The 26,425-nt window shown below is 37.3% G+C and overlaps 2 protein-coding genes across 7 annotated transcripts; both read right to left on the minus strand.

Moving 5' to 3' along the window:
- Positions 1-305: 305 nt before the first annotated feature.
- Positions 306-22,244, minus strand: LOC116719846 (testis-expressed protein 2-like). Of its 6 annotated transcripts, none has more exons than XM_032562584.1 (13): positions 22,077-22,241; positions 21,216-21,304; positions 10,194-11,701; positions 9,006-9,206; positions 8,426-8,762; positions 8,066-8,307; positions 7,725-7,889; positions 7,385-7,484; positions 4,197-4,323; positions 3,307-3,420; positions 2,794-3,003; positions 2,252-2,372; positions 306-1,993 (listed from the first exon to the last, which is right to left on the minus strand). In XM_032562584.1, the coding sequence occupies exons 3-13, from the start codon at positions 11,676-11,678 to the stop codon at positions 1,874-1,876; spliced, it is 3,222 nt and encodes a 1,073-aa protein (XP_032418475.1). In that variant the 5' UTR covers positions 11,679-11,701; positions 21,216-21,304; positions 22,077-22,241; the 3' UTR covers positions 306-1,873. The 6 variants fall into 6 exon arrangements, 5 of the variants coding, with proteins under 5 accessions (XP_032418475.1, XP_032418479.1, XP_032418474.1 ...); XM_032562588.1 differs by having other exon boundaries at positions 3,307-3,414; positions 21,216-21,307; XM_032562583.1 differs by having other exon boundaries at positions 21,216-21,307.
- A 1,447-nt stretch (positions 22,245-23,691) lies between these two features.
- Positions 23,692-26,223, minus strand: LOC116719847 (myeloid-associated differentiation marker homolog). Its single transcript, XM_032562589.1, has one exon. The coding sequence runs from the start codon at positions 25,882-25,884 to the stop codon at positions 24,994-24,996; it is 891 nt and encodes a 296-aa protein (XP_032418480.1). The 5' UTR covers positions 25,885-26,223; the 3' UTR covers positions 23,692-24,993.
- Positions 26,224-26,425: the final 202 nt, after the last annotated feature.

Below are 26,425 nucleotides of genomic sequence, written 5' to 3' on the forward strand. Positions count from 1 at the left end.
AAGTAATTTGTAGTATGAATAGTTTTCCAAGTAAAGTACTAGACTGATGACAGCATTAAGGTCTTAATGTAAAAATTCATCCATCAATGCAGAAGCTAAATGTTGCAACTTAAATCATACAATTTTCTTCGTAGTTGTAGTTGCTCATCTGTGTCTGCTGTAGGATTCTATATTACAGCAATTCTGAAGAAGCCTCTGACTGAGGACTCTCATGTTTACACAACAATTTAGGAATAAAAATATATATAAAAAAGGCATGAGAACAAATTCAGAAGGATAAATTGTAAGCCAAACAACAACAAGGCTATCATTAACAGATTTATTTTTGCTATATAAATAAGGCAGATACATGTGGAATCATTTTCGGCCTTTATAATATTTGAATATTGGCCTTAAATTACATTGTCAGACATAATTAATAATTCACAGATACAAATTACACATCTTTATTAATATTTCCTCAAAAATCTTGTTTCATTCTCATACCAAAAAGTCAAAAAAACTGAAGCCAGAACCCACTTTAAGCATCTTCAAAAGGCCATGTAAACTGGAAACCAGACAAAAAGTAAAAGAAAATTACCAAGATAACTATTGTCACAGTGATTCAATGAACTAAATTAAAACCAAACTGTAAGAACTTCTGTAAACAAAGTTGATGCAAGTCTGCAGCACACTCTTCAGTAAGAACCTACAAAGCTTTATTGATTTAAGCACACAAAAGAATCTGACTCTAAAGGACTTTGGCTTAGAAACATTTCTTCAGAAAATGAAACCTGTAGCTACATTCTTGGCAAGAAATATGCTTTCTGTGTTGAGTGTACCGTCTGTTTACATATAGTATGGCAGGTAGTTTTAAAAAGCACCTTCCAAGTTGGTCAACAACATTCTCTCCCAATATCAACATCAACATGTGCTGTATGGCAAAAATGCATCAGGTGCTACTTCATTAGCTTTGCTGACCATCTGGAAAAAATGTGCAAAGTAAGATCGTGTTTGTCATGAGGGCAGGGAAACGAAGTTTGTGCAATTGTTTGCATAACCCAGCCTAACTTGATCTGGGTAAAAACTGTTTTCAGGTACCAAAACAATGGACCCAAAAGCCTCCTGATATACATTCAACCAAATTCTAGAGGCATTGTACTCTTCAGGTACACATTTTTATATAGTCTCTTAGTCTATGAAGCACTTGTTGGCTTTATTCTGCTTGTGCAATAAACATATATAGAATTTCCAAGGCAGATCACTACTTCAGCTGTGCGGTGTTAACATACAGTTTGATAAGAGCATCAGTGGTATTAAAATAAAATTAAAAAACAAAGTTTTGGCAGTTGTACGGGGTGCTCAGGTCTGGTCACAACAAATAAAAGTAAAAATACTGTATATTAATAACTGATCATAAAAAAAGGTTTCAGATCTCTTGCAAAATAAACAGAACATACAGTGCTCCTCTTCATGTTCGGTCAGCTAACTAACTAAGGTATCTGGTGAATGCATCTCCATCGTTCTGATTATAGGACATATTTACAATAATCAGAGTATTTTCCTACTTATTACCTTGAGCACTGGAATCAGCTAAGAGCCAACCCATGGTTCACTTTCAAATAACCGTTACTCATCAATGAGTTCCTTACATTAGAGAGTACTAGTTAACATAGCAGCAAGCAACATGTTGCCATTAGTTTCTACTTGGTCACCTTAACCTAGTTCCTAGAAAACTGTAGCATTTCTTTTCTGGTAGGCCAGACAGTGGCTGATTGTGGGGGAATGTCTTTCTCTCACAACAGTGCCTGAAGAATTTGGCTTGAACTTTCATTATGAAACTCCAGAAGCTTTAGACAATACTGTAAACAAACTCCGAGGCTGATGGCTGCTGTCAGGACAGCTTCTCGATTCCTGGGAAGCTGACTAAGGGTCCGCCAGCTGTTCGATGGTCCATGGCAGAATGCATTAAAGTCAGCCACACGTCATCCATGTTTGGCATTACAAGGATTTTCTGAAAAAGGACAGAGAATAATACAGTTTTTGTGAACATTTTGTGTGTCTTGTCAGGAGTATGACTGAAACAGTTATAATTTGAGTGACCTAAAGGTTTTAAAAAGCACACAAGTAATACTTCATGGATTATCTCAGGAATGAATTTGCAGTACATCAACAGTTGTAATGTGAAACATTTATGAATTTTTCTTTTTACAATTCTAGAGGGCCAATTTGTACTATGTGTACTTTTGAAAGTCACTTTATACAATACTACCTGGAATTCCTGGTACAGTTTTTTCTCAATCCAGTCTGTAACATGAAACAGAGTCACTTCTCTTTCCCCAAGTTTTGGTCGAGCCTTCAGTTCCAAGTGAGGTGGTATCCTAAAGCCATACCTTCAGAAGAAAACATTCAAAATCATTCACTTTCAAAAATTTTGAATTTCTACTGTACAATACCTTTTAAACAAAAAAAGCCTTTACCACCAGGGGGCAGACATACAATCCTTAAGCTCTAAACAGGTGTTTGTATAGTAGAATGCAATTACTTGTTCTCACAACAAACACATCTTGTTAATTTCTCTTCATTTATAAACACAGATTTGTAATTTCAGCCACTCCTTGCAGAAATGGAGGGACGATAACACCATTAGGAGTCATCTTAAATCCATTTATTCACTTGATTTCTTTGATCTGCAGGAAACAAACTGATGATGAAGATGTAACAATTTACCCCCTTTGAACAAAATATGGATGTTTGCTTTGGAGACCATCCTACTGAATATTGTAACAGTAAGACGATTCTTCCTTTACATACCAAATCCTGTCAGTGGGAGGAGGAGGAATGTTGACAGCTAGAGTTCCTCTGAGTTGCTGAACCTCCACAGTGAGGAGGAGGGGTGTGTTGGACACTTCCTCCAACTTTTTTTTGATGAACTCTGTCTCAGTGGCCTTCTGAAAGTATTTGGATTTGGCAATCTTGTCCACAAAGCGCATAATCTTGCTCGATCTACGTCCACCCACTAGACTGCATTCAACAAAAAGAAGGAAATAACTATTATTCACTTGTGTTTTTTCGTTAATGAATTGATTTTTCATTCCATAATTAAAAATTAACTGTCTGGCTTATTATTCATTTATTTATTGCGAAGGCTTTGGACATTGTCATTCTAGTTGTGTTTACTGCCTAGTCAAGTTTGTGTGGATTATTATGTTATGCCATGTACGCATTTTTACAAAGACATCGCACAAGGTAATACATTACATAACAAAACTGTAATTAGGAAAACTAAATGCGTAAACAGAAAGTATTACACAAGCTTAGTGGTACCTTTCTGATCCAGCTGAATCATTTGAGATGTCTGCGTTGTCTTCTTCATCTGATGAACCTGCACTTGATGACTCTTCATCACTAGCAGATAGGCAGTAGGTCCGAGGCCTGTGCCTGGGAGCAATCAAAAGCCAAAACGGATCAGGGCTACTACACACATACATATTTGGATATATGAGAAATAAACACAAGGCAGCCAGAAGTTGCACCAGACCGAATGTTATATCTTGAACAACAAGCTTAAAAGCATAACTTGATGATCACCAAATCAAGGATATAAGTTGAACTCTGGTTTAGTAGTCTGAACACAGCAGGTTGGGGACTTATCAAATCAAAACCGAATGGAGGGATTTTAGATAATTACTGACCCTCTCATTTTTCAAACCAACCTTGTCACCACAAAACCTTATATATATAAAAGAGCCATGAAGTGATTGTGAAGAGTTTTTATGGTTTAATTTTGATTAAAAAGATGTGATTAGGAATCATTCTCTAGCCATACAGAAAAACATGCTTCAAACTACCACCATTACAGAAGCAACGTCAATCTCCGATATTCCAGCTTTTAATTACTTAGAAGTAATTTATCAGATACATTTTGAAAATATGAAGAACAAAGAAATAAATTACTGAACACATGAAGGCATTGGTTAATTGTACATTTAGGTTGAATGTTAAGCCGAACTCACCAAAGGAAGAAACATCCAATTAACAGCCGTAGAAAAGTAGAAGTCAAAAAGAAGGAGAAGCAGGAACAAGAACAAGTTTTAAAGGAGAGAATGAAAAAATTTGTAAAAAATTAGAGAAGCAACAATTTCCTAGATTGAGACAAAAATGCAGCCAAAACTGTTCTGAAATGTTTAAATAAAGACAGTTGTCCTCCATTTTACCCATCTTTGCCAAATTCCCCCAAGCGGAGACTCTCTTCCTCCTTTCCCAGTCGATTAAGTATCATCTTGGTTTCCAGAGTCATCAGGAAGGAGCCGTTGTAGGAGATCTCCAAATCAAACCAGAGACCTAATAAATATAAATAATTCATTAGAAATGTGTATGGTGGTTCAGAAGATATGAGATAAATATAAAGCAACACTCCTCCCACTCTACTGATTTGGATGAATTTGTTCAGTCACCCCGACTGACAATATGCCCTGTAAGCACAGGCGATTGATGCACATGAACACTTTTTTTTTACAGATTTTTACAGACAGTATTATCCTTAAACCCTTACGGACAGCAAGAGGAAAGAGCAGCATGCACAAAGGGATGATTGACAGCACTAAGATCCTTTTCACTGATTATCTCATACTATACTTTCAACAAATATGTACAAACATTTTTTAAATAAAATCTACATATTGCAACTTTAAGATATTTTTTTGATTCATGATATATATTTTCTGTAGCCCTCAAGTGCTTTCGATCAAACTTTTGGTTTTTGGCCCTAATGACAAAAAAAATTGGATGTCACCAACATCCAGTCACAATGATTGATTTAATAGCGTTACAGATATATTTCCGTTGAATTTTTTGATTAGGCAGAATTATGTCCTCATTTTTTTGTAAAAAAAAAGCAGGTATGAGGTGGGCTGTGCAAAGTTATAGTTTATGTTTCTACCACTTGATGGCAGCAAATTTTGACAAATAATAAATCAATAAAGAGTGAGAAGGTAAATTTGTATGTACAGCCATTTAGATAACCTAATATTAAAACAGGCATTTAGACCTACATATTTGGTTAGCCACTTTCTCTGCCATGAAGAAAACATAATTTCATTAGATGTCACTGCTAGCAATAGCTTAAAGACATTGATATTCAACTGGGTTAGCTAGCACATAATTAGCATTTCCGCCTCTAGCACTCTATAGAGGTTTGACAAAATCCAAATAAATAAAATGAAGAATTAATAATAGTATTGAAAACAAATTAAACAATTTAAAAACTGTTTAAAGCTGATGAGGTTGGATCAGCAGCAGATAAGAATGGACCTTGTTTTCATACAGATTTATGAAGCAAGGTGAGCCAGATAAAAGAAGTCAGAAAAGGGGAATGGAAAAACAAAGAGGAACAGAAAGTAGAGAGAAAAAAAAATCAAAGCCTGAAGAAAACAAAAGACAGAACTGAAGGTCTGGCAAAGCAGTATGTAAAAATAGATGAAAAAACTCATTAAAGCAGTCAGGCAGGATGAACAAGTTTGCTCTGCTCAGACTGGTGGGTTTTGACTGACTGTGAAACTGGTAGAGGAGATTTGCATTGCACATAGTTCAGCTTGCTAAATTTGGAGAGTTCTACCTGGCTTGGATCGAAAATTAATGAGAACTGGTGTAAAGAAAACAACAATACATTGCAAAAAACCCCCAAACGTCTCAAATAAATTTTATCCACAAGTATAGGGGTTTTTGTTAGACTAACATCTCTTGAGTGTGTCTATATCTATGTTCTGACTAAGAGGAGAACAATGGTCTATGTTTCATGAATGAATTTTATATGGCATTTCAGGTCACACTGTTTGAAACCATAAACAAAAGCAGTTGCCATTTTGGTTAGTGAAGAAATCAACTCTTACTCTCATTAAAGGGTTATACGAGAGCTGTGGCAATAAAAATGAGGCAGTGACTCATGGTGTAGAGAAGAACAGTGAAAACTGAGACATAGAGAGAGCATACCCACAAAGAGGAAGATAAAAAGGAAAATGAATACAGAATGCAGAAAAAACAACAGAGCAGAAAATATACATGTGATGAAAAGACAGACTGTATGGAATAATGACAAAACAGAAGCAAAGCTTAATCCTGCTCTGAGTCTGAATGTTTTGAAAAAAATGTAAAACTATTTCTGAAATTATAATATGCTATAACAATAGTAAATATAATATTACACTATTATTGGTGTTTTTGTTCATCTTTTCTACATATATTTTTTTAGCACTATGTGATCTTTTTTGTGTGAACTCCTACACCTCATACTGCTGTTGCACCTGAATTTTCCCTCTGCAGGACAATAAAGGCTGTTTCTATTAAATGTGTTACCATGTTTTTTTTTGTTGTTGTTTTTTTTTTTAAAAAAAAAAGGTTCACCAAGACATTAGTAACTCCAAATTATCAACACTTTTTCGTGTTTAGTCAAAATTCAAGTCTCATATTCTCAGTACAGGCTTAAGCTTTACATATTAATTACACAGGCACACATCCTGGTTATGCGTTTATGGCCAGTCTGTACTGCACCCAAAAAACTCTGACCTGCTCACACTGCAGCATATTTCTGTCAATTGTATGGTAATTTGAGAATCTATATGAAATTATTTACACTGCATTGTAAAATCTTTTACATTCTGCAACACACCCAACCATGCAAAGCTTCTAAAGCGATAGCAAAGGACAACATAAAACAAAGCCCTGAGGTACTCTTGGTCAGACAGTGACAATGTAACAGCAACCTTAGATAAGACAAACGGTTGTACTTTAAACACACACAAGAGCAATGTTTCTCTGACCTGACTGCCTGATAAGCTCCAAAGCATACATTACTGAACTTGTACTTTAAAAAAAAAAAATCTTGTCTGTTTTTAATGGGTGAAACTGTTCTGAATGTCTGGTGAATTCAGAAGTCACAAAATGTTTTTGTCAGTATATTTATACACTTTCTGTTCTAATAAAGGATAACTATTTTATGACCAGTAAAACAAGCAAGAGTATTATATATTCTTACTTTGAATTAATGCAGCTTAGGTATGATGGGCATTTCAAACAAATTTTCAATGGGAGCCTGTTAGAGTGTTGCACACACTGGGGTAGCTTTGTCAAAGCAACTGTTCAAAAATATTTGCATATGGAAAGATAAGCCTGTGACAATGTTAAATGAGGAACACTGTGGGACTCAAAACCTGATAATCATGTAACACATTAAACTCAAAATCTGCAACTTGGTTACAAACCAAAAAGAAATAAGGTTATCTCTCCTTGACGTGCGTTATCACAGAGCGGATATAGATTGAAATGTTTGTGGAAATGTGTGATTAACTCTTGGTCAGAGACATACTATGAGTGTATGTCTGTGTGTGTAGTGTGGTCCATCTCTTGCCTCGGGAGTCAACGGAAGGTGCAGATGCTCCAAGAATTCTGGGAGTGCTTGTCCCCATGTCCAGTTCTGTCAGGGTGAGCTCATTCATGAAGTAAGGCAGCTGAAAGAGACCCAAGCATACAGTCTGAACCTCCATCAACAACCACACTTCATCAGGTAAATGTTTGTAAACACAATGCCATGTGAATCAGCCATTCACATGAGAGCAGCTTAATGCATTTAGCCATCTGTATGCAATAAAGATGACTTACTGAAGTTCAAACAGGACATTAAAATGGGAAAGAAAGGGGATTTTTTGCACTCTAAGAACAAAAGCTTTCCCAGATCTTGTTACACTCACTCGTATCTTGCTGAGCTTCATCTGAATCTTCTTGGAGACTTGTTCACACCAGTAGGGCTCAGTCAGGAAGTCCCAGAAGAGTCTGCCAAGGGCTGCGTTCACCCAGGCAACAGAGTCCTCTTCCTGTCCCTTGGGCTGCTCCGGAGCTGATGTATTGCTCTGAACCTAAACATAAAGTTCCCGTTAACAGGAGTATGAAACATTCAACTTGATGCATTTTATTATGCTCCTCCACCATTCATGTTATGAACACACAAACTGCAAATGAGGTGACAGGTTTATCACCTTAAAAAGAGAACTAAATATTTTAAGCTTATAAAAAGATAAGAAACTCGCTATACCTTTTTATCAACTCCAGGGCTGCTCTGCGGGCTCTGAGCAAAGCCGGCAGATGTGAGATTGTCTGCCTGGTGGTTTTGCAGCAAGGAGGCCATGTACACACTGTATTCTAAAAACAGCTTGCTCCTGGAACTCCCTGATAATGTCAGGGAGCTTGTGGTGTCTCTTGACTTGAACAGTGGTGCCATGGCTTCGTCGCTAGAGGTGCGGCTACTTCTGGGGCTGTGACAGTCTGAGATTGTGGCTGTAACAAATTACAGATTACCATCTGAAGTTATCCTAACTGGGATTTTGACTTAAGGATTAAGAAAATTATCAACAGACAAGTCCTAATAAATAAATAAATAAATAAAGTCTCTGACCTTTTGTACTGATCCCAACAGAAGGTCTTTTCTTCATATTCACTCTGACGTTAGAGGCTGAGAGGAAGCGCTGAAACCAATCCTCTTTCTCCCTCCCCGTCCGCCCAAACAGGAAGATGGTCAAGTCTCTTTTGAACAGGGAGGACCGCCGGTCCTGTGCTTCACTGGTTCCCTCTTGATTAATCCCAGCACTCAAAGTCTCGCCATCCTCCAACCTGCCTTCATCTGGCTCATCTATCTTTGACATGAAGTCATCTTGTCTCCCAAGTTCAATGCAGATGGGATATTTTTTGTTCCATACTCTCTTTTTGGCTAGATTTAAAGGTGTTAAATAGACCTGAGGGAAGATTTGTGGGGGGTGAGGGGAAACAGACTTCTCAGGTCATCATATATTTATTATTTTTCCAAAAAGCTAATATCATTGCTATAATTTCAATGGAAGTTATCACATAGTCAGCGATTATTTGCAGATTTGCTTTTTATAGAGTTTATGAAAAGCTTTAAAGATAATCTTCAAAGGTGTAGGGATGTTTAAGATTATATTTTAAAAATATGGTAAGACAGTAGTGTGAAAGCATACCTTGCTGTTGCGAAGGTCATATATCTTCTGACTGACAAAGCTCACATCAGGCTTTGGTTCACTGTGTCCAGCACGGCGGGAAATGTTGTGGTTGGGTTTGGAAAGACGAATGATAGAGCCCTCAAGGCGAACAAACACAGACTGAGTAAGTGTGGCATGGTATGTCTCTGGGTCGTAGTTCGATATCTCATTCATCCAGCCCTGAAAAAATAACATATCAGTTTAATATAGATGATGCTTTAGTGCACTATATTGGAGCTGAAATCAGAAAATTGCAAACTATTAACCCAAAGACCCTGTTAAATATCAACAGAGTCTTTGCCCAAGGACCAAGACCACATCTAAAAGTTGCAGGACATCAACCCTTAAGGACTGGTGTTGAGGACTCTTACATAGAGGATCGTAAAAAGTCTTTGCTTTCCCTCTACACATACAAGCGCAGGCCATTTACCACTACAGCTATTTTACCAACACAGATCACAGCACTGTAGATTGCAGCTGAAATGAGGAATTAAAAAAACAGACAGTTTTTTTATTTGTGGAGAGGCTGCTGGTCTGTTAGGACAAACGCTGCAATGGAGAAGGCAGTGGCTTGGAGACCTAACTTCCAACTCATATTTATCTTCACCTTATCAGCTCCAATTCCAGTTGGAGAATGACATCACTATTTTACTTACTGAGAAATCAGTGAGCATGAATGAGGAGTTTGGTATGCAATTAGTAACAGGCCTCTTTTCACAACTTTTGACTTCTTTTTTTTTACACATTTATCAAATTTAAATGTAAATGAACATAGTAGTAAATTATTATACAACTCTAAATAAATATACAAAGCTGCAAGAAAAATGTTAATACATGCCTATTAAATTTTATCTAGCTAAATTCAGTCACAGTTGCCATGTTTTTTTTTAAAAAGAAAGCATTTCATTATTGCAATTATTTTCTAAATATTTTAATCCTATTATCTGACCAGTTTAAAATATTTTTAATAAGATAATTTAGCCAAACTGCTCAATAATGTGGCAACACAATCTAGTTTTGTGATACCACATTCAAAATAAAAAATGCATTTTTTTAAGCGTACAGGACACTGAATGTTCTTAAAATTATATATATTAAAAAACTATTGTGGAGCTGAAAAATGGCAAAAGTATAGAAGAATAAAATCATAAAGTGGAAATAACCGACCTTGTATGTTTCTGGCTCTTTAACGTCCAACCTGATGATTTTCGACAGTTTTCTTGAATGTCTCTTTTCAAGTCCACGTGATTTTGGCCCTGTGAACCAAACAACACCGATGGCCAAAAAGAATCCTACCCCAATCCCAAATAGCATTCCTCTAATATAGCCTGGAATTGGCAATACAAAGCATCCATAGACCAGAAGAGTAAGGAAAGCGAGAGTATAGTATGGCACATTAGGTGCTTGCTCACACACTTCACATTCATCATCATTGCTTGGGTCCAAACTACCACTTTGTGGGAGTTGACTGCCAGCTTGAGTAGTAGCAGTTCCTTCATTACCCTCACCCTCTGTGTCAGTGCAAGTCTCAAAGTCTTCACTGTTCAAAATGCAAAAGTCCTCCTCCTCCTGTTTTGCCAGTGCAGACAAGGAAAGTAAAGATAGTTTGTTGGGGCTTTTAGTGTCAGCAGAGGGCTCATCAAGTGATTCGGCTCCAACAGAGGTCCAGCTGTTGGGGCTTTCTGCCTGAACGTCAACTCCATCTTCCTCTTTGATGCAGTAGTTGTTGTTGCTCTCCTGGTTCCTACAGACAGAACTGATGGTGGAGAGTTCTGTGGCACTGGCAGAGAGCCCCTTAGGCCGGTAAATGCCACCACCACTCTTTTCATCCATGATCTTGCTGAGAAGCTGGAGTGGTTCGGAAATGGCTTCCGTGAGACGCCGCTTAGTGTCTTCGAATCGTGCTTCGACTTCCGAGACTTTAAAGAAGCTTCGGTTGTCTGGCGACACCAACGGCGAGGAGGGGGCAGTTTTAGAGTCGTTAACTGATGCCAAGGCAGCAGACGGCATCCTTGACTGTGCAAATTGCTTTAAGAGATTCAGGTTAAGACGAGAATCTGGAAGACGGTACGATGTGGAAGAAGAGGACGAGTCTTGGGATGTATCCGACGATAAAGATTTGACAAGATTTTTCATGAGTTGTCTGTGTCTAACTGAGGATGTCGGAGCAGAGGTGGGCCCTTCACGGGACTCAGTGTCTGAGGAAGGTGACTTTGCCCAGCCTAAGGTGGAGGGAAAGCTCAGAGATTTTATGGGAGAAGAATTGGCAGATGAGGCCTTTTGCTCAAGGACATGTGAAGACAGAGTTTGTGTAGGAGAACGGTTAGTGTGATTACTTGAACTGGGAGAAAACCTAGAGGAATCAGGCATGACAGCAACACCGGCTGCAGAATCCAGAGATGCCCCGTCAAACATTTCCTCACTTGCTTCCAGGGCCGTCACGATATTAGAGTCGTCCAGAGGAGCTGAAGCTGTAGGACGGGCTGTGATGAACAGACCGTCTTCCTCCTCTTCTTCCTCCTTTCCAAGAGCTGAGAAGTGGATGGTAATGGCCTCCTTTGATGGTGATCGCTGGACATGGAGTTTAGGGGCCACGACAGATGGCTTTTTATCTGTGGATTTCGCTCCATGGCTAGGATACTGGCTGGTCATTTCAGTATGGCCACTGAGTCAGTCTGCAAAAAATAAACAGAGTTTAAGTGAATATTTAGATATTTGGATCCATTGAAATGCAGTAATGCCAGACGAGTCTGACTTATCTCAACAGTTGTACCAACAAACATCACAGAAAACTTTAACTGAAAGACAAAGAAATTATAGAATTGTCTTTCATAACCAACATGTTAATGTTTTTGTTAAGTTTAAACTTGTAGAGGACATATAGGCTGAAAAAAAAACTCTAAATAAGGCCAAATAAAGAAACATAATAGTCAAGCAGAAATAGACAGAATATGACCATGGTCATCTACTGTCTGAAGGGTATGTGTGATGAGTCCAAGTAAAAAAATACTGTAATAAAATGCCACTTATAAAATATTTAAAAACTAAGCCAAAAATAACAGCCAAATTCTTAACAGGTTTTCACCCATCTGACAAGGCAAAAATTAAATCAAATCTGTAATAAAAAATGCTAAGCTATCAAAACAAAGTATTGCAAAGCCCTTTCCTTGAGATTAGCATTTGCTGTAAGGTTTTAATAGCTTCCCATCGACGTTTAGTGAGGCTGAGAAAAAAGGCCAAAACTCTCAAACAGATTAATAACACAAATTCATATTCAAATTTTTAGCTCTATTTGCATCTTTGTGACGTCCTCTGGAGAAAATAAGAGTTCTGCTAATAGCATGTTGACATCTGGCATTCATGTCCTTGTGTTTTGTCTAGGCTGTGGAGGTGGCAGGTCACACTGGCTCACTCATTTACAGACTCCACTCACCCACTCATTGTCACATGGGTCATGAGTGAGCTCGTTACCCAGTCAGGCAATCTGCCAGCCACCTCTATCCCTGGTTAGCCAGCTTTTGGTGCACTGCAACACAATGAGCCATTGTAGTAGGCATTTGGAATTGGATAGAATGTCAACACAATTCTGAAAATCTCCAACAGCATCCTAAAAAAAAAAAAAGCAGGATAAAGTTGGACTTGATGTTTATCTTCTGATAAAACCAGAACCTGACAACACTGAATAGCAAGTAAATTAAAACTTAAAACTTTTAAATGTAGCTTATCAGAAGCCACATTAGAAGTGAGTTGGCCAAACTGTTATATTGTCCCATTTTTTACTTTCAAAACACATTCACAGTTTAAATAAATATGACCTAAAATTTGGGTTTTGGATGTGGGTTACCACTTCCTGCTTTAAGCTTTTTTGGGAACTGAACACACTTAATGAATGGATGCCATTTCTACATACTTAAACAGTTACACTGTTTATTCTGATAATCATAACATTGGATTTCAATGTTATCTGTGACAATTTACAAACTTAAGCACAACATAAAAGGAAACCCACTTTGTGTTTCTACAATTGATGTTAATTGATGTTTTCAACATACTGATCACAATGTGTACAAGTACATGGAGACAGAACAAATTACTGGACCTGGGAAGTATCAAAATACTCAACTAAAGTTTCAACTGTGCTTAGCAAAAATGAAGGGAATTATTCAAATATAAATAAGAGTAATATGAAACGTCTTGGGTTTTTATAGATATAATAAAAAATACAAAAATCTCTTCCAAACAGCCATACAGTTAAATGCCAGTCATATTGAAACATATAACCTGCTTATGTGGGGAGATTCTTGATGGGTTGTTGTGCCTCATCTGTTCTCACAGTACAACTTCACAGCCACTCATTAGCAATCTCACATTGCTGTCAACTGACATCTAGGAAGTCAATATGTGAATCAAAAACAAACAACCCCCACACTCACCCAACATCATACAGCTTTCCTTATGATGTGATGTTCAGGAACAGCTGACTTACTGCAGAGCAGGCTACTGACCATAACATGACTTGTTGTGCCAGTGTGAGATCACTTTAAAAGTCACATTTTTATCAGACTTTTTGGATCTGGGACAAAAGGGAAGTAGAGGAAATGGGCCATCATGTCATGCCATGTACCATTGCTCCACCTTCATCACTCTCTTGCAAAATAGAAGAAATTACAGTGATCTTAACACATAGTTACTACAAGAATTCAGGCAAATATTTTGCTTTTATACACACGCTTTTAAAAAGGTAATACTAACCCCTTAATAAATAACCAAAAAAAGAACATTTACACAGACGCTCATCCATGCAAAGGCTTACCTAAACAATCATGGCTGAGAAACAAAATGGTGAAGTGCTGCTAGACGTTTAAACCATATTTAACATAGCAAGAACAACTAGAGACAAGCTTTGGAAACCTTTGCTTACAAGGAAAACTCTAATTTTTCCAAGAGCTTCTGCCTATGAGACAACAAACAAATATAGCCTTAAACCCAGCTGTGCTACATAACCCACACTCTGATATTTAAGAGCAATAAGAAAAGATTTAGAAAGCTCCAGAAGCTGCAAAAGGGAAGCAGTAAATCTCCCTAAGAGTATAAGGTAATGTTAACAGTTGACAGCCAACCTGCCATAAGAGGAAGAAACCTGCAAAAAACATTTTAGACCGCAGAAGTACAATATATCAATAGTAGCGGTGCACCGATTGCAGTTTTCACTTTTTAAGAAACTGCTACGTCAGGAAAAAGTGCCATCTGTGGAACAAAAGGGCATCTCTCAGATACATACCAATAGATATTTATCTGAAAATGACCAGTAGTTAAAATAGTATTAATCAAATAAGAAAAAAGATAAATATAAGAAGCAACTCTTACCCATTACAGCTACAAATCCTGACAATTCTGTAAATGCACCTGAGCTTTAAACGGGAGAACAGGCGGTCAGTTTTCATTTTACAAAACTCAATTATCTTTCTGTGAGGTTATTTCTGGGAGTCACTCTGCTCGTTTCTTGCTGCAACTGCAACATATTAGCTCCTGTAGAGAATCTCAAATGTCATGCTCTGCTGTTTCAGAGGACACCACTGACATTAAGAGGACGCTTGCTGAGAGATGGAAGGCAAACTGCACGAGAAAAACACCAAGCAGAGAAAAGCATGGAAACACTTCAGAGGTTGCCAAGAGAGAGATTAGAGGAAGTCCTTACTTGAATCCTGCCGTTTACTTAGGTTGGTAATGGTTTGTCCTGAGCGTTGGCTGACAGGGCAACAAATGACGGTCTCGCATCTCAGTGTTCCCTTTAATGCTATGCCAGTATTACAGATGCTCTAGCCATATTAAATGTTAAAGGGTAAAAAATGACAAGACACATTTGAGAATGCTCTCGGAATGTGGTTGAACACTCCCTCATTTTTTTTAAACAGGTAAGGTCCAACAGGTTGTAACTCTGGAAAAACCTGAACCTTGATCCCGCCGTCTCTGTTGTACTATGAGAGGCATTTTTATGCATAGTATGTAGGTAGATATCCAACCTTAAAGTATGGGTCAACACAACTAAAAGCAGAGTGGTGAGTCCTAAAACTAAATATCTCTATTCTCAAAACTGTTGTCTTTTCTAGTTCAACAATGGTTGTACTCGAAGGTCACTAGGTATTACTAAATTGTGTAATTGTGATTCAAATGACATAATTTTAGCAGTTTTCCCCCACCACTATACTCCCCGTTGTGCATGTGGCATTTTAATCAACAATTAAATAAGTTGACCCAATACCTTGCTGACTTCATGTTGTGGAGACAAACAGAAAGCAGCCAGCTGCCCGACAGTACCGAACCTGTTCTTAAGAATGCTGACAAACTAGTGACACGACAAACTAAAATGTTTTGTGTTGAGATCATCCCAAGTATCAGCTGACTGCAAAACCTTAAGCAACTCCTCCAGCAACATCAGCAGTGCAGTGTCCAGAGAACACACTTCAACTAAATTGTGATGTATAACCCTACAACGTTTAAGGAAACCATTCAGATCATCAGCACTTTATTTTTAATAATTAGTTTTGGACAAATGAATTGGATTGGCAATACTGTTATTTATCAATGGCTATACAAACCTGGAAAATACTTATAATCCAACTTTTTCAGATGTTTTCTATAGTAAACCTGTCTTTCTATTGTAAAGTGAGATATGTAAATGTCTCATTGTAATTACCATGAAACAGAAGAACTTGCATACTAATGCATCTGTAATAATGGATGACATTTCTTTAACATGATGGCAGCATTCAATCAGCCAACACCAGACAAGATAAGCAGCAAGCTTATCTAACAAAAATGTTATTAAACTAAGGTCAAGGACTGACTAAAAAGTGAGAGATTGAATTAGGTCAAACCGCTTCACATCCTAACAGACACATTTTTTTTAAATATGGTTTTTATTTACAACATCAGCATTAACTCATCTGAAAATGTGCTTCACTAACTGTACTTAATTTTATCTTTAAAACACATAATTATCACTGTATTAAATACTTAAATAATTTGCAACTGTGAAAGTTAGGGATTCAGTAATTTGTAGTATCAATACAGCATCAATAAACTGTACATGGAATTAACACTCTTAAGTATTATTATAAGAAATAGCATACAAGTGCTATTTGAAAAGAATATAATGAAATCTAATCATTATTGATGTACTGTGCAGGTTTTTTATTGTTGATGAGCAAATCATAGTGATTTTTATTGAACAAATCAAAACCAAGAAATGCAATGCACTTCTTTTGTGTTACAGTAAAAATCAGATCAAGGTTAGGGACATGATACACAAATGAGAATAACCTGGTATAATAACTTGTGTTATTTGTTCCATTCAAAATGACCACCTCAATTAAAAAAAAAATCCATATATCCCAGTTTTCCTCTTTAATAGGTCATTTGCCAAAAAAACAGAAAGCAAAATAAAATCTGAATCAAATCAAAAATCAGCCAGGAGCAGCATGCTGGCTGCATCATTACATGAAATATTTTTTCCACTGAAAGATTTGACAAAAAAACAAAGCTAGACACACTTTCACCTAGGAAGAAAACAACTGCCATTATTATTTCCAACAGGATTACGGAATAATATTTGCCATCTGTTGTGACAGATTTGGACAGTTATCACTTGCCTACAAATGACCAGCAAGATAACCAAGTTTCTCAACTATTGCCTGGAATTCCTCAGCTGTTGTGGATTACAACACAACATTTTGTGTGGAGCATGTGACAGAGTGTTGACCGAGTGGGAAGTAGAAATCTTCTGATTTAAGAAACCGATGACAGACGGATGGAAAGAGTGAAATATGTAACAAATAATCTTTCCATTACCAAGACACTACATGCAGATTAAATATTAGTACTGCTATTGTAAACAAGCAAACAAAACAAAAACAAAAAAATATACACCAAGCTTATTGGTGTATATACCTCAATGCATTTCAGACCATGTCAGATCAGGAGCCTAGATTTGTTGGTGTCAAATAATGAACTCTTTGCTGAACTGCTTAGACACATCAACAAGCCCTCATTATTTTTGCATGAATGCCTTTAGCTGCAGAGCAAACAAAATGACGTCGGTCAAAGATCTGCCGCCACAGAAACAGCTTTCCCAGAAGCTACTCAAACTGACATGTTTGATAGTTTTAGGTCATCTGGAAAGTAGGAACTTTTGATAAGTGTCGACACCTAAAATCATCTGTTAGGAAGCGAAACTAATCCATTATCAGCTGAATAATCCTGTAGGTCACTTAAGAACATGGCAGCGTCCAGACGAACCTCTTCAGGAGCTTTAGCAACTAAAATTGACAGAATGAAACTTAAAAAATTAAAACAGGTATTTTAACTTTTGCTACTTTAAGGTTTGTTTCATTTTTATTTCTACATATTCACATAAAGTGTTCACAAAAAGTATTGTCATTCCTTGAAATATTTCTCCCATTCTGTGACTTTAAAACCACAAACCTCAATGTAGTTTATGTGGATCCTCATGTGATACACCATGACTTACATCCACATTTGAAAAACTGTGTAGAGGATCTGTTAACATTGCACATTACCATTATCCCTACATCCCCACTCTCAAAAAAGGTAGTGGCAACATTATACAGGGGGGCACTTTCCCTCAACAGTGACATGGTTGATGAGAAGATGGAGAGAAACACAGAGCTGTTCAACCCGTTAGCTGATGCAAAAGGTTTAGGATGGCATTGGACGTCATCTTCCAGCAGGACATTAACCCCAAACATACAGAGAGACAAACAGCAACGTGGTTTAGATCAAAGTATGTTCATGAGTGAGAATGCTGCAATCAATCTCCCCTCTTAAAACCAATGAAGGATCTGTGGCAAGACTTCAAACTTGCTGTTCACAGAAACTCTTAGTTAATTCTGATTGATCTGAATCTATTTGGCAAACAACTACATTTTGTTGGTCTATCAAAATTAAAAATCCAAATATGCTGAGGGTTGTGGTTGTGATGCAACAAAAAGTGCAAGTGTTCAAGGGGAACTGACTAAAAACTTCCAGCTACCTTCCAAATGTAAAAAGAAATACACTGGTGAAGTATTTCAGGCTGATTCTTGGTTGCAGGAATCCAACAAAATACTCAAAATGGGAATGGTGCTCTTTAAAGAAATTGTCTGCCCATTAACTCCCCTCTGGTCAAAACCACAAGAGCGCAGATCTAACATGCTGCTTTCCTTCCACAAAGACTCCTTTGTTTCTCTAAATAGTTCCCAAGCCTTGCTTAATGTCAACATGCTACATTCATCAAACTCACTAAAATCAGACAATTAAAAGAAAACTACAGGCGTTTATGAGATCGTGCAACGGGACAATAAAGCCAAGATTGTTTCCCTTCCTGGTTTAGAGCTGTGGATTTTTCCAGTTTCTAGTTACATTCATCACACCTGCGAAAGCACCGCAATAATCTGTCTCAAGTAATTACAATTTGTGCCACTCAGCTCAGTTCCACAGCAGCAAGCATGTAAGGGCCCCGAGGGACTTCATTCAGTAATAAAAAGCAGTTTCAAAAAGGACTAAATGAAATGCAGACTGGATAGCTGCTTTTTCAAATGATGCATACAAATGATGCAGCAAAAAACAAAATGGGATAGCGAATAAAATTCTTCAAATTTGCACTTTATCCAAAACAAACTGCAGTGTGAGAGCACCTCACTGGGGTCTTTGAAAGATCCCATAAAAAGAGCTCAGTTTTAGCTTCATGAGAGACAGAAAACATTCCTCAGGGCTCACATTAAAAGTGCAAATAATAATAACGGTCATATCTTAGTTTTCATCTCTATCAGAATTTCTGCTCTCTTGCCATCACTGTGTGCACTCTACTTTAAGTCCCAGAATCCATTAAAGTTTATTTATAGAAACACTATATTTACACATGTCCTCACCTCCTACCTTACGTCTGTCTCTTTCTGTTGGTAACAAGTGATCATTACGCTGATGGGAATGCAAGGGCTGCTGCTGGCAGAGACAGCAGCTAAAACAAGCTGCAAGCTGACAGTGCCACAGTTTCACAAATCCTAAGGAATAGTCCACATATCAGTGATTGGACAAGTGCCTTTACATTTGTATTTAAAGATAAGTAGGCTGATGTTATCCCAGCTCATATTAGAGTGCAAATAAGGCCATGTCAACAAAGATTCATATGCATTTATACAGGTTAGCAAAATTAAATTAATGCTAGACACTGCTAGGCACAAACCTTAAATTTTTATACATTTTGTCACAATTTTAAACCAAAGAGTTCGCCTTCTAACTTATTGCAATTTAGGTGATAATTCAACATAAATAAGCATATAATCATGAAGTGGAAGGAAACAAGAACTTTATTTTAAGAATGTTTCATAACTGAAAATTTGAAAAGTGTGGCATGCATTTGTATTCAGCTTTATTTGATCTTATACCCCCTAAATAAAATTTTGTGTATCCAACTGCCTTCAGAAGTCACCTGTTTAGAAAACAGACATGCGTACAATAAAATACCCAATAAAACAAATTATGTTAGCTTATATTATAAAGGGATTATATTATAGAAGTAATCCCTGGTAATAAGGTGCTAAACCAGGTGTTCTCTCAAGGCCTCCAAGGTTTATTAAGGACAAACAGAGAACAGAGTTAACCATGAAGGCCAAGAAAAACAGCAGATAAGTGTGGAGAAGCATAAAGTTGAATTATGCCATAAAACAAATACAACATCTCACAGAGTTGTTTAATCCATCAATTAAAAACAACGCAGTACAGCTTACATCCAAATTTACCTAAATATGTCTAACCACACAGACAGACTGAGCAAGGTCAACACTATTTAGAGAAGTTGCCTAAAGAGTCATGCTAACACAAGAGGAGCTGCAAAGATTCACATGTGGAGGGAATGCAAGCACTCTGCAAATGTGTGAATCTGATAGACATACCCCAAAAGGCTTTTAGCTACAAAACACAGAATCAGATGTCATCTGACAAAAAAAAGAAGTTTTTTTAATATATTTTTTAATTAATAATTTAATTCATACCACAATTATGCACCACTTTGTCTTGTTCAATAACATAAAGTCCTAAAGATTTTACGTCTTTAGGACATAAACTCCTGTGACGGAGCTTAAAGGTTTATCAATACTTTTGCAAGGAGCTTTAGCTGCACAGGCCTATTTAACAGTACTTTGCAGACAAATGTCATCATTATTGATTGTAAAGACCTTTACAGAAATATGGACACACCTCTGTGTGCATTTGAGCAAAGGCTGCATTTCTAACAAAGTGTTGGACATTGCTCTGATAAAAAAGTTGACTGCATTCATGTGACAAGGAGTTAGGCCTTATGGCTTTGCATTTTTGTGAAGACTGTCAACTATTTCAACATGATTCTAAGTTGATATACCATTTAGGTTTTCCAGCATCATCAAGAATAGCTATAAACAGGTTGTCATGTAAATGCAAGATTGGCTTTAAAAAAGGAAAAAGGGATAGAAAATCCCACGCTCTTAGAAAAACAAATCTCCACTTCTATTTTATTCAGTCCAAATGGGGCAAGAGTCAGGAGGCTGAAGAGTATAAAAAGCGTAAGAGCCTGAAGCCAAACAGAGTTAGCATATGACAAGAGGATAATATCCCTGTTTTGTAAATCTGGATCAGAGGTGAAAAATAGACCAGAGACAAAAAAACATTTCACCAAGTGGAAAATACCCAATCTCTTGTGTTGTACACTCAAACGAACAATTTCGTTTACAAATTACTAACTTTTTTTTGTATTGTTGTAACCATTAAAAAAATCTCCTCTTCAGCTCAATCTTATATATATATATATATATATATATACTTTTACCCTTCTGTGGTCTGTGCTTAAGGGAAAAAGGTAAGCACACAATTTACAAAAAAGAAAAACTGTTCTTCAACTTTTACAAATCTTTTTGGTAAAACAAACATTACTCAACCCCTTTGTATGACTCAAAACTTTCTTTTCTCCTTGACAGTAATACCAGACACAGAGTTTCAACATCATTAGTCTACCTTTTCATTATTCAGAGTCGTGCTTCTCCTTCCTATCATCTCTTATCTACCCTCTCTCTCTACATAGACTTTGACCCTCTCTGGTCATTTGCAGCGCAGGAAGCAGATCAATAACGAGTTCAAATGTACTGGCTAAGTGCTTACCTTGGATACTCGGGGCCATTCAATCCAGCCTGGGACTCGCGTCTGCCTATAGTAGAGTCAAGTTTCTCATGCCTGTGGAGCTCAGGGGCCTTCTGAGAAACACATTTGAAAGTAGAAAAAAAACAGTAATTCATAATATTAATCCTTACGCATTCCTGTAAATGTAATGTTTTTGAAAAACTTTAATTGGGTTGATGCAAATGGCAAATATTCTAGCCGGGTTGTATTCACCACCATTCAAAATGGAGCTTTGCGATATCGGAACTTATTTTAAGAGGATTTCAATTCTAGGGAATCCAAAAAGTAGAACGTTGCAAGTGCAGTCTGACTTATACATAAACTTTTCCCCCCACACAAGCCCTGTAAAGTCGGCATTTAAAAATGTTGGTCCAATTTCTTCCTAAAAGAAGCCCTTTAAAGTCAGCTAAATCTGACATTGTAGTGATTCTTGCTTTTGCATTTACAGCGTTGTGGACCACCAACTAGCCATAGCCATGTGTGACAGGCCAAATAGCTCTCTTTGTCGTGTTTATACCCAAATTAATTAATTGATTACATGCGGTAATTATGTGGGTTTTTTATTCATATACTTGTTTAACCTTTAAATAATCCGTACAACTTTTTGTCAAATCAGTTTGTGGTCTTGAAGCAGCTAGCTCAAGCCCAAAAATGATATAAAGTCCCACTTTTAACCGTCACCATCTAAAACTCGACTTCGAAACAACCGTTAAAGAATTACTAATGCGCAATCAAAATGCGCCAGTCTTGACTTAACTCACAAATGAGTCTTTAAAGTGCTCCTCCGACCGAAACCACTTCACCATTCTCACAAGCTGCTTTAAAAAAACAGACGAAACTCACCATGTAGAGGGCTCTCCGTTACGGTCTGGATTCACCGAACAGAGCCACGAACGAACGCAAAGATTTGGATACTAAACCGTTTAATATCGTTTACCAGCTCCACGTACGAAGCAGTCTTCACGCCTCGTTTGGTCTCTCTCCCCCTGTTGACGAGCCTCTGTCAGTTCCTTAAAGAAAAAAAAAAAAAAAAAAACTGTAGAGTTTTTCTTTCTCAGACCAGAGCAATCAAACCCGCAGCTGGAATGGTCAAATTTTTAATCGTTGGGGATTAACGATCGACATTTCGATAGAGCGATTGGACATGCCTGCAACAGATGATGCAGATGTAAAATGCAAAGTTACTTTACTGTTACTCCACACTGTCGAAATGAACAGCGCAGCATTGTTGAACGCTGCACGTTTATCAGTCAATTTACTTCAATATTTTTAATCTAAAAAGTGAAACTCATATGAGAGTGATTTACTTTAAGCATTCAGTGTATTTATATTTGGGTGGTTATAGGCCTCAAAAATTAAGGCCCAAATTTCAGCTTTAAAAATAAATAACTAAATTTTTAGTTGGTGTCACATTCTGTGTATTAAGTTGCACTACTGGACCAGAAACAATATCTGTATCCTACCTGGGCCAAGAAGAAAATGAACTGGATTGTTACTTGGTATTCCAACCACTACACTGATAAAAGTACATTTGCATTTTATTTAAAAATCAAGGTCCAATTACTTTTCGTATTGGTCTTATGCAATGTTTTACTTTCTGAGAAACTGAATACTTGGAGTAGAGTGGAAAGGCAGAGTTTGCAAAATGCTGGAGGTTCAGTGTGAGACTTTTACAGGCGGTGATAATTTGGGGAGCCTTGTAGGGTTATACATCTGTTGGTCCAAAGTCACAGCAGCCATGACCACATCAGACTTCCTCCTCCAACAAACTATATAGAAATTCTTCCCTCTCTGCCAAAAGTTCCAGCTTAATGACCATGGAAAAATTGCCCTCATCATCATCATTGGACTACAAACTAGCCTAATTTCACAATCATGAAGAATCTATGAGGTTTTCCAAAGAAGAAGAAGATGAGACAGGATGCCCAGCCCAACAATACATGCCAGTTTACCTATTAAAGCTACCGGACCTTCCTTAACATCACAGCAGTGTCACATGCTGCCCACCTTCATATCACGCTGCACTGATTCAGTATATGCAACTGGGACCCCAACCGAGTATTGAAAGTATATAAAGTATATGAACATATTTTCAGAAGGAAGGAAAAAAATCTCAATATAGTAAATATATTTTGTTCTATTGCATGTTTTCCTTCCACTCAACTTGCCATTTGTATGGATGCATAGAAAACACTGTGAACAACAAGATTCTTTATTGATCTATTGTGGCTTACCCTTTCTGTGGAGTATCAGTCAATTTTCATATTGGTCTTATGCAATGTCTTATTTTCTGAGAAATTGAATTTTAGGGTTTTTTTTCGTAGGTGAAAGCAATGGTTATAGTTAAAAAAAAATTCCTCAGTTTAAATAAAACCTATTGCATTCATAGTACAGAGTCTAATTATGGTAAAGGCATGAATTATCTGAATGTATGAGCAATTAACTTTATAGACAAAGATTATTTTAAAATTTGACAATTTATTGATCAAAAGTCTTATATGATAAACAATGATTTTGATGCGAACGACATTCAACATGTTCAAATGAAGCTTAAAAAGATATGAGATCATGCTGTTTTCTTGCCATCTAGTGGTTTTTGATGGCAACTACACTTAAGTAAGACATTTCCACAATCAGTTTCAGTTTAAGGCAGCATGACACATATTTGTTTTAGGACAATAAAACCAATCCCTTTTACAGCGCTTAGTGAAACTCTACAAGTTAGTTCAGAGGTTTAGTTCTCAAGCTTTTCATTTCACCTTAGAAAACACCAATCTTGGACATCTTTGAGAGCTCAATCAAACCAAAATTGATAATGTACAATTATAATACGACACTAATTACTACTTGGTAAACCAGATTAGGCTTACTTGACTTTGGAGAAGTGTTCAGTGTGATGAAATGGTTGAGAATCTGCACCTAAGTTAGAATTAATCAGAAATCTGTCAGAAGATAGCAAAAACTTTAGCACAACAGCACAACTCTGAATCCAGTGTTTGGCCTTTTTAATTATTTTCAGTTCTTTCATCATAAAATACACATCTTCTGTAGATCATTAGCACATGTTTGGTGGGAGGACTCAGCTGAGGAAAAGACAGTTTTATGCAGTGACTATGCCTTTATTGCAAATTTTACTTTGCAGTAGAATTTACGTTACATTTGAATTTCTTTTGACAGATTCATTTTTACTTAAGGAAGTTTTTTTTTCCTAGGAAGAGGAAATTTACTGAAATTTGGTTGACTAAAATATGAAGAAAATGATTTTTTTTCCCAAGGTACATTTCCAGTATTTTTCCAACTTTTGGCAGTGTCAGAAGTTAGATTTTAATCTTATTCCTATTAATTGCCTAAAAATCATAATTTTTATAGTTAGTCATGCTTTGTGAGTTTTTGATTAGTTATGTCCTGATTTTTTTTAAGGACATAAAGATGGTTCAGGGATCCAGTAACAATTAAATCACTTAATCAGCCCATAGTTTTTAACTTATAAATTGCTGATGCTAAAGTGTCTCATGAGAACCAGGGGAGGAACCCAAAATACCACCAGTGGTGGCACACCAACCACAATCATGACCTGATTGTGGTTGGTCACAATCAGGTCATGATTGTGACCTGATTGTGATATCACATGACATGTCATGTCAAACATGTCAGACAGTTTGACATGACAGCGATGATTAAGAGCAAAACCTGAATCACTCTGATTGCTTTTCTATTAAGTTTTTGTAGCGAAAATCAGTCATAAACATCACAACCAGCTTCATATGTGACTCCTGTCACATAACAGCTTGATGGAAAAGGCAAGGTCCACTGTGTAAGCTAACAGTGTGGCACTTGAAACCACTGTTTCCATGATGAGCACATTGAGATTATTTGGGTTGGATTCCGTCTCACTCAGCTGCAGTATCTTGGTCAAACAAATAACAGTGGCCAACATGTAGAGCAGCACCCCAATCAAACTGAAGGCAGCCAAAAATCTGTCAAAAGGCAGGAGGCATCGCCCAGCAAAGTCTCCCAGTATCACCACCAGGATGACGAGTGATAAGAAGATGCAAATGCCATATGAGACGCAAGATATCCAAAACTGCCAAAGTACTCCAGTCGTGAAATTGGAGATTATCACCATCAGAGGGACCATCTTCAATCCCCCCCAAAGTTGGATAATCTTAAGGAAACCAGGCAAGGTGCCTATGTAGCCTCTTTGTTCGTGCGCTTGGGAGCGAAGAACACAAGACTCGGAGACATAGGCCATGAAGGTGAAACCAGAAGCCACTGTAGCAGCCAAAGCGCGTGGAGACACAGTTCCATGATCCATGACTATCCAGGGAAAAACCACAGTGGAGCTGAGATTCATCAACACTCCCAGCAGTGCCACCGTCATGGTCAGGTTCTTCCAGGATATTGGGATGAGGCTGTGGAACTGGATGATGCTGATAATGTGTATGAGGAGAGTGATCACAAAGAAGAAACACCAGGTAAACATACAGAAGATCCTGAATGTGTCCGATGAAGGATAAGATGAACTGTTTGAGTTTTTGTGGTCCAAAGAGGCCACAAGACTGAAGGCTGTGCAGCTAAAGAAGACTTCCAATGTTCTCACCAAAAACAGTGGACTGGTGAAGTCTCGGGCTTCCAAAACAATCACAGGCATTGTCAGCTTGTGGAATGTGTCCAATCCAATATCCACAAGACAGAGCTTTGACTTTGCAAACAATCCCTCTGTTTGACTTCCTGGAGATTCAGTTTTTTGAAAAACGGTGAGGGTCCACAGCTCAGTCCTTTTAGCTTTTAGTGGTATAATCACCCAAAAATACAGCAAAAAAGAGCTTTAGAATCTTCTCCAGCAGTGTCCATGAAAACAAGTCATTGAAATATAAAAAAGTCAAGAATAATTTAAAGAATCAAATTCTTTTTTATTTCTCTCCACCATGTGTCCTCTTCTTACTGAAAAAATTCAGAACTGCAACTCTTCGAATATGTTTTGAAGCAGTGGTGCAGTAAAAGATGAACCTCGCCTACATGCTTACTTCCTTTTTGAGGTTGCAGCAGTGCACTTTCAGAAGGTGCAAATAACCACAATACAAGGCAAATGCAAACATAGCTGTCATCCTCCTACCTTCAGTTCTCGTGAAAAGCAGTTCCTTTGTTCTCAAGCAAGAGTAATAAACTTGACACCACACCAATTTATTAGG

This window comes from Xiphophorus hellerii, chromosome 5 (genome assembly GCF_003331165.1).
Source record: "Xiphophorus hellerii strain 12219 chromosome 5, Xiphophorus_hellerii-4.1, whole genome shotgun sequence".
NCBI lineage: Eukaryota > Metazoa > Chordata > Actinopteri > Cyprinodontiformes > Poeciliidae > Xiphophorus > Xiphophorus hellerii.

Coding starts and splice junctions, on each gene's coding strand:
- LOC116719846 (XM_032562584.1), bottom strand. CDS start 11,678: ATGACCAGCCAGTATCCTAGCCATGGAGCGAAATCCACAGATAAAAAG. Junction 9,207..10,193: donor AAGAGCCAGAAACATACAAG/GTCGGTTATTTC, acceptor TTATTTTTTCAG/GGCTGGATGAATGAGATATC. Junction 7,485..7,724: donor TGAAGCTCAGCAAGATACGA/GTGAGTGTAACA, acceptor GGTCTCTTTCAG/CTGCCTTACTTCATGAATGA.
- LOC116719847 (XM_032562589.1), bottom strand. CDS start 25,884: ATGCCTGTGATTGTTTTGGAAGCCCGAGACTTCACCAGTCCACTGTTT.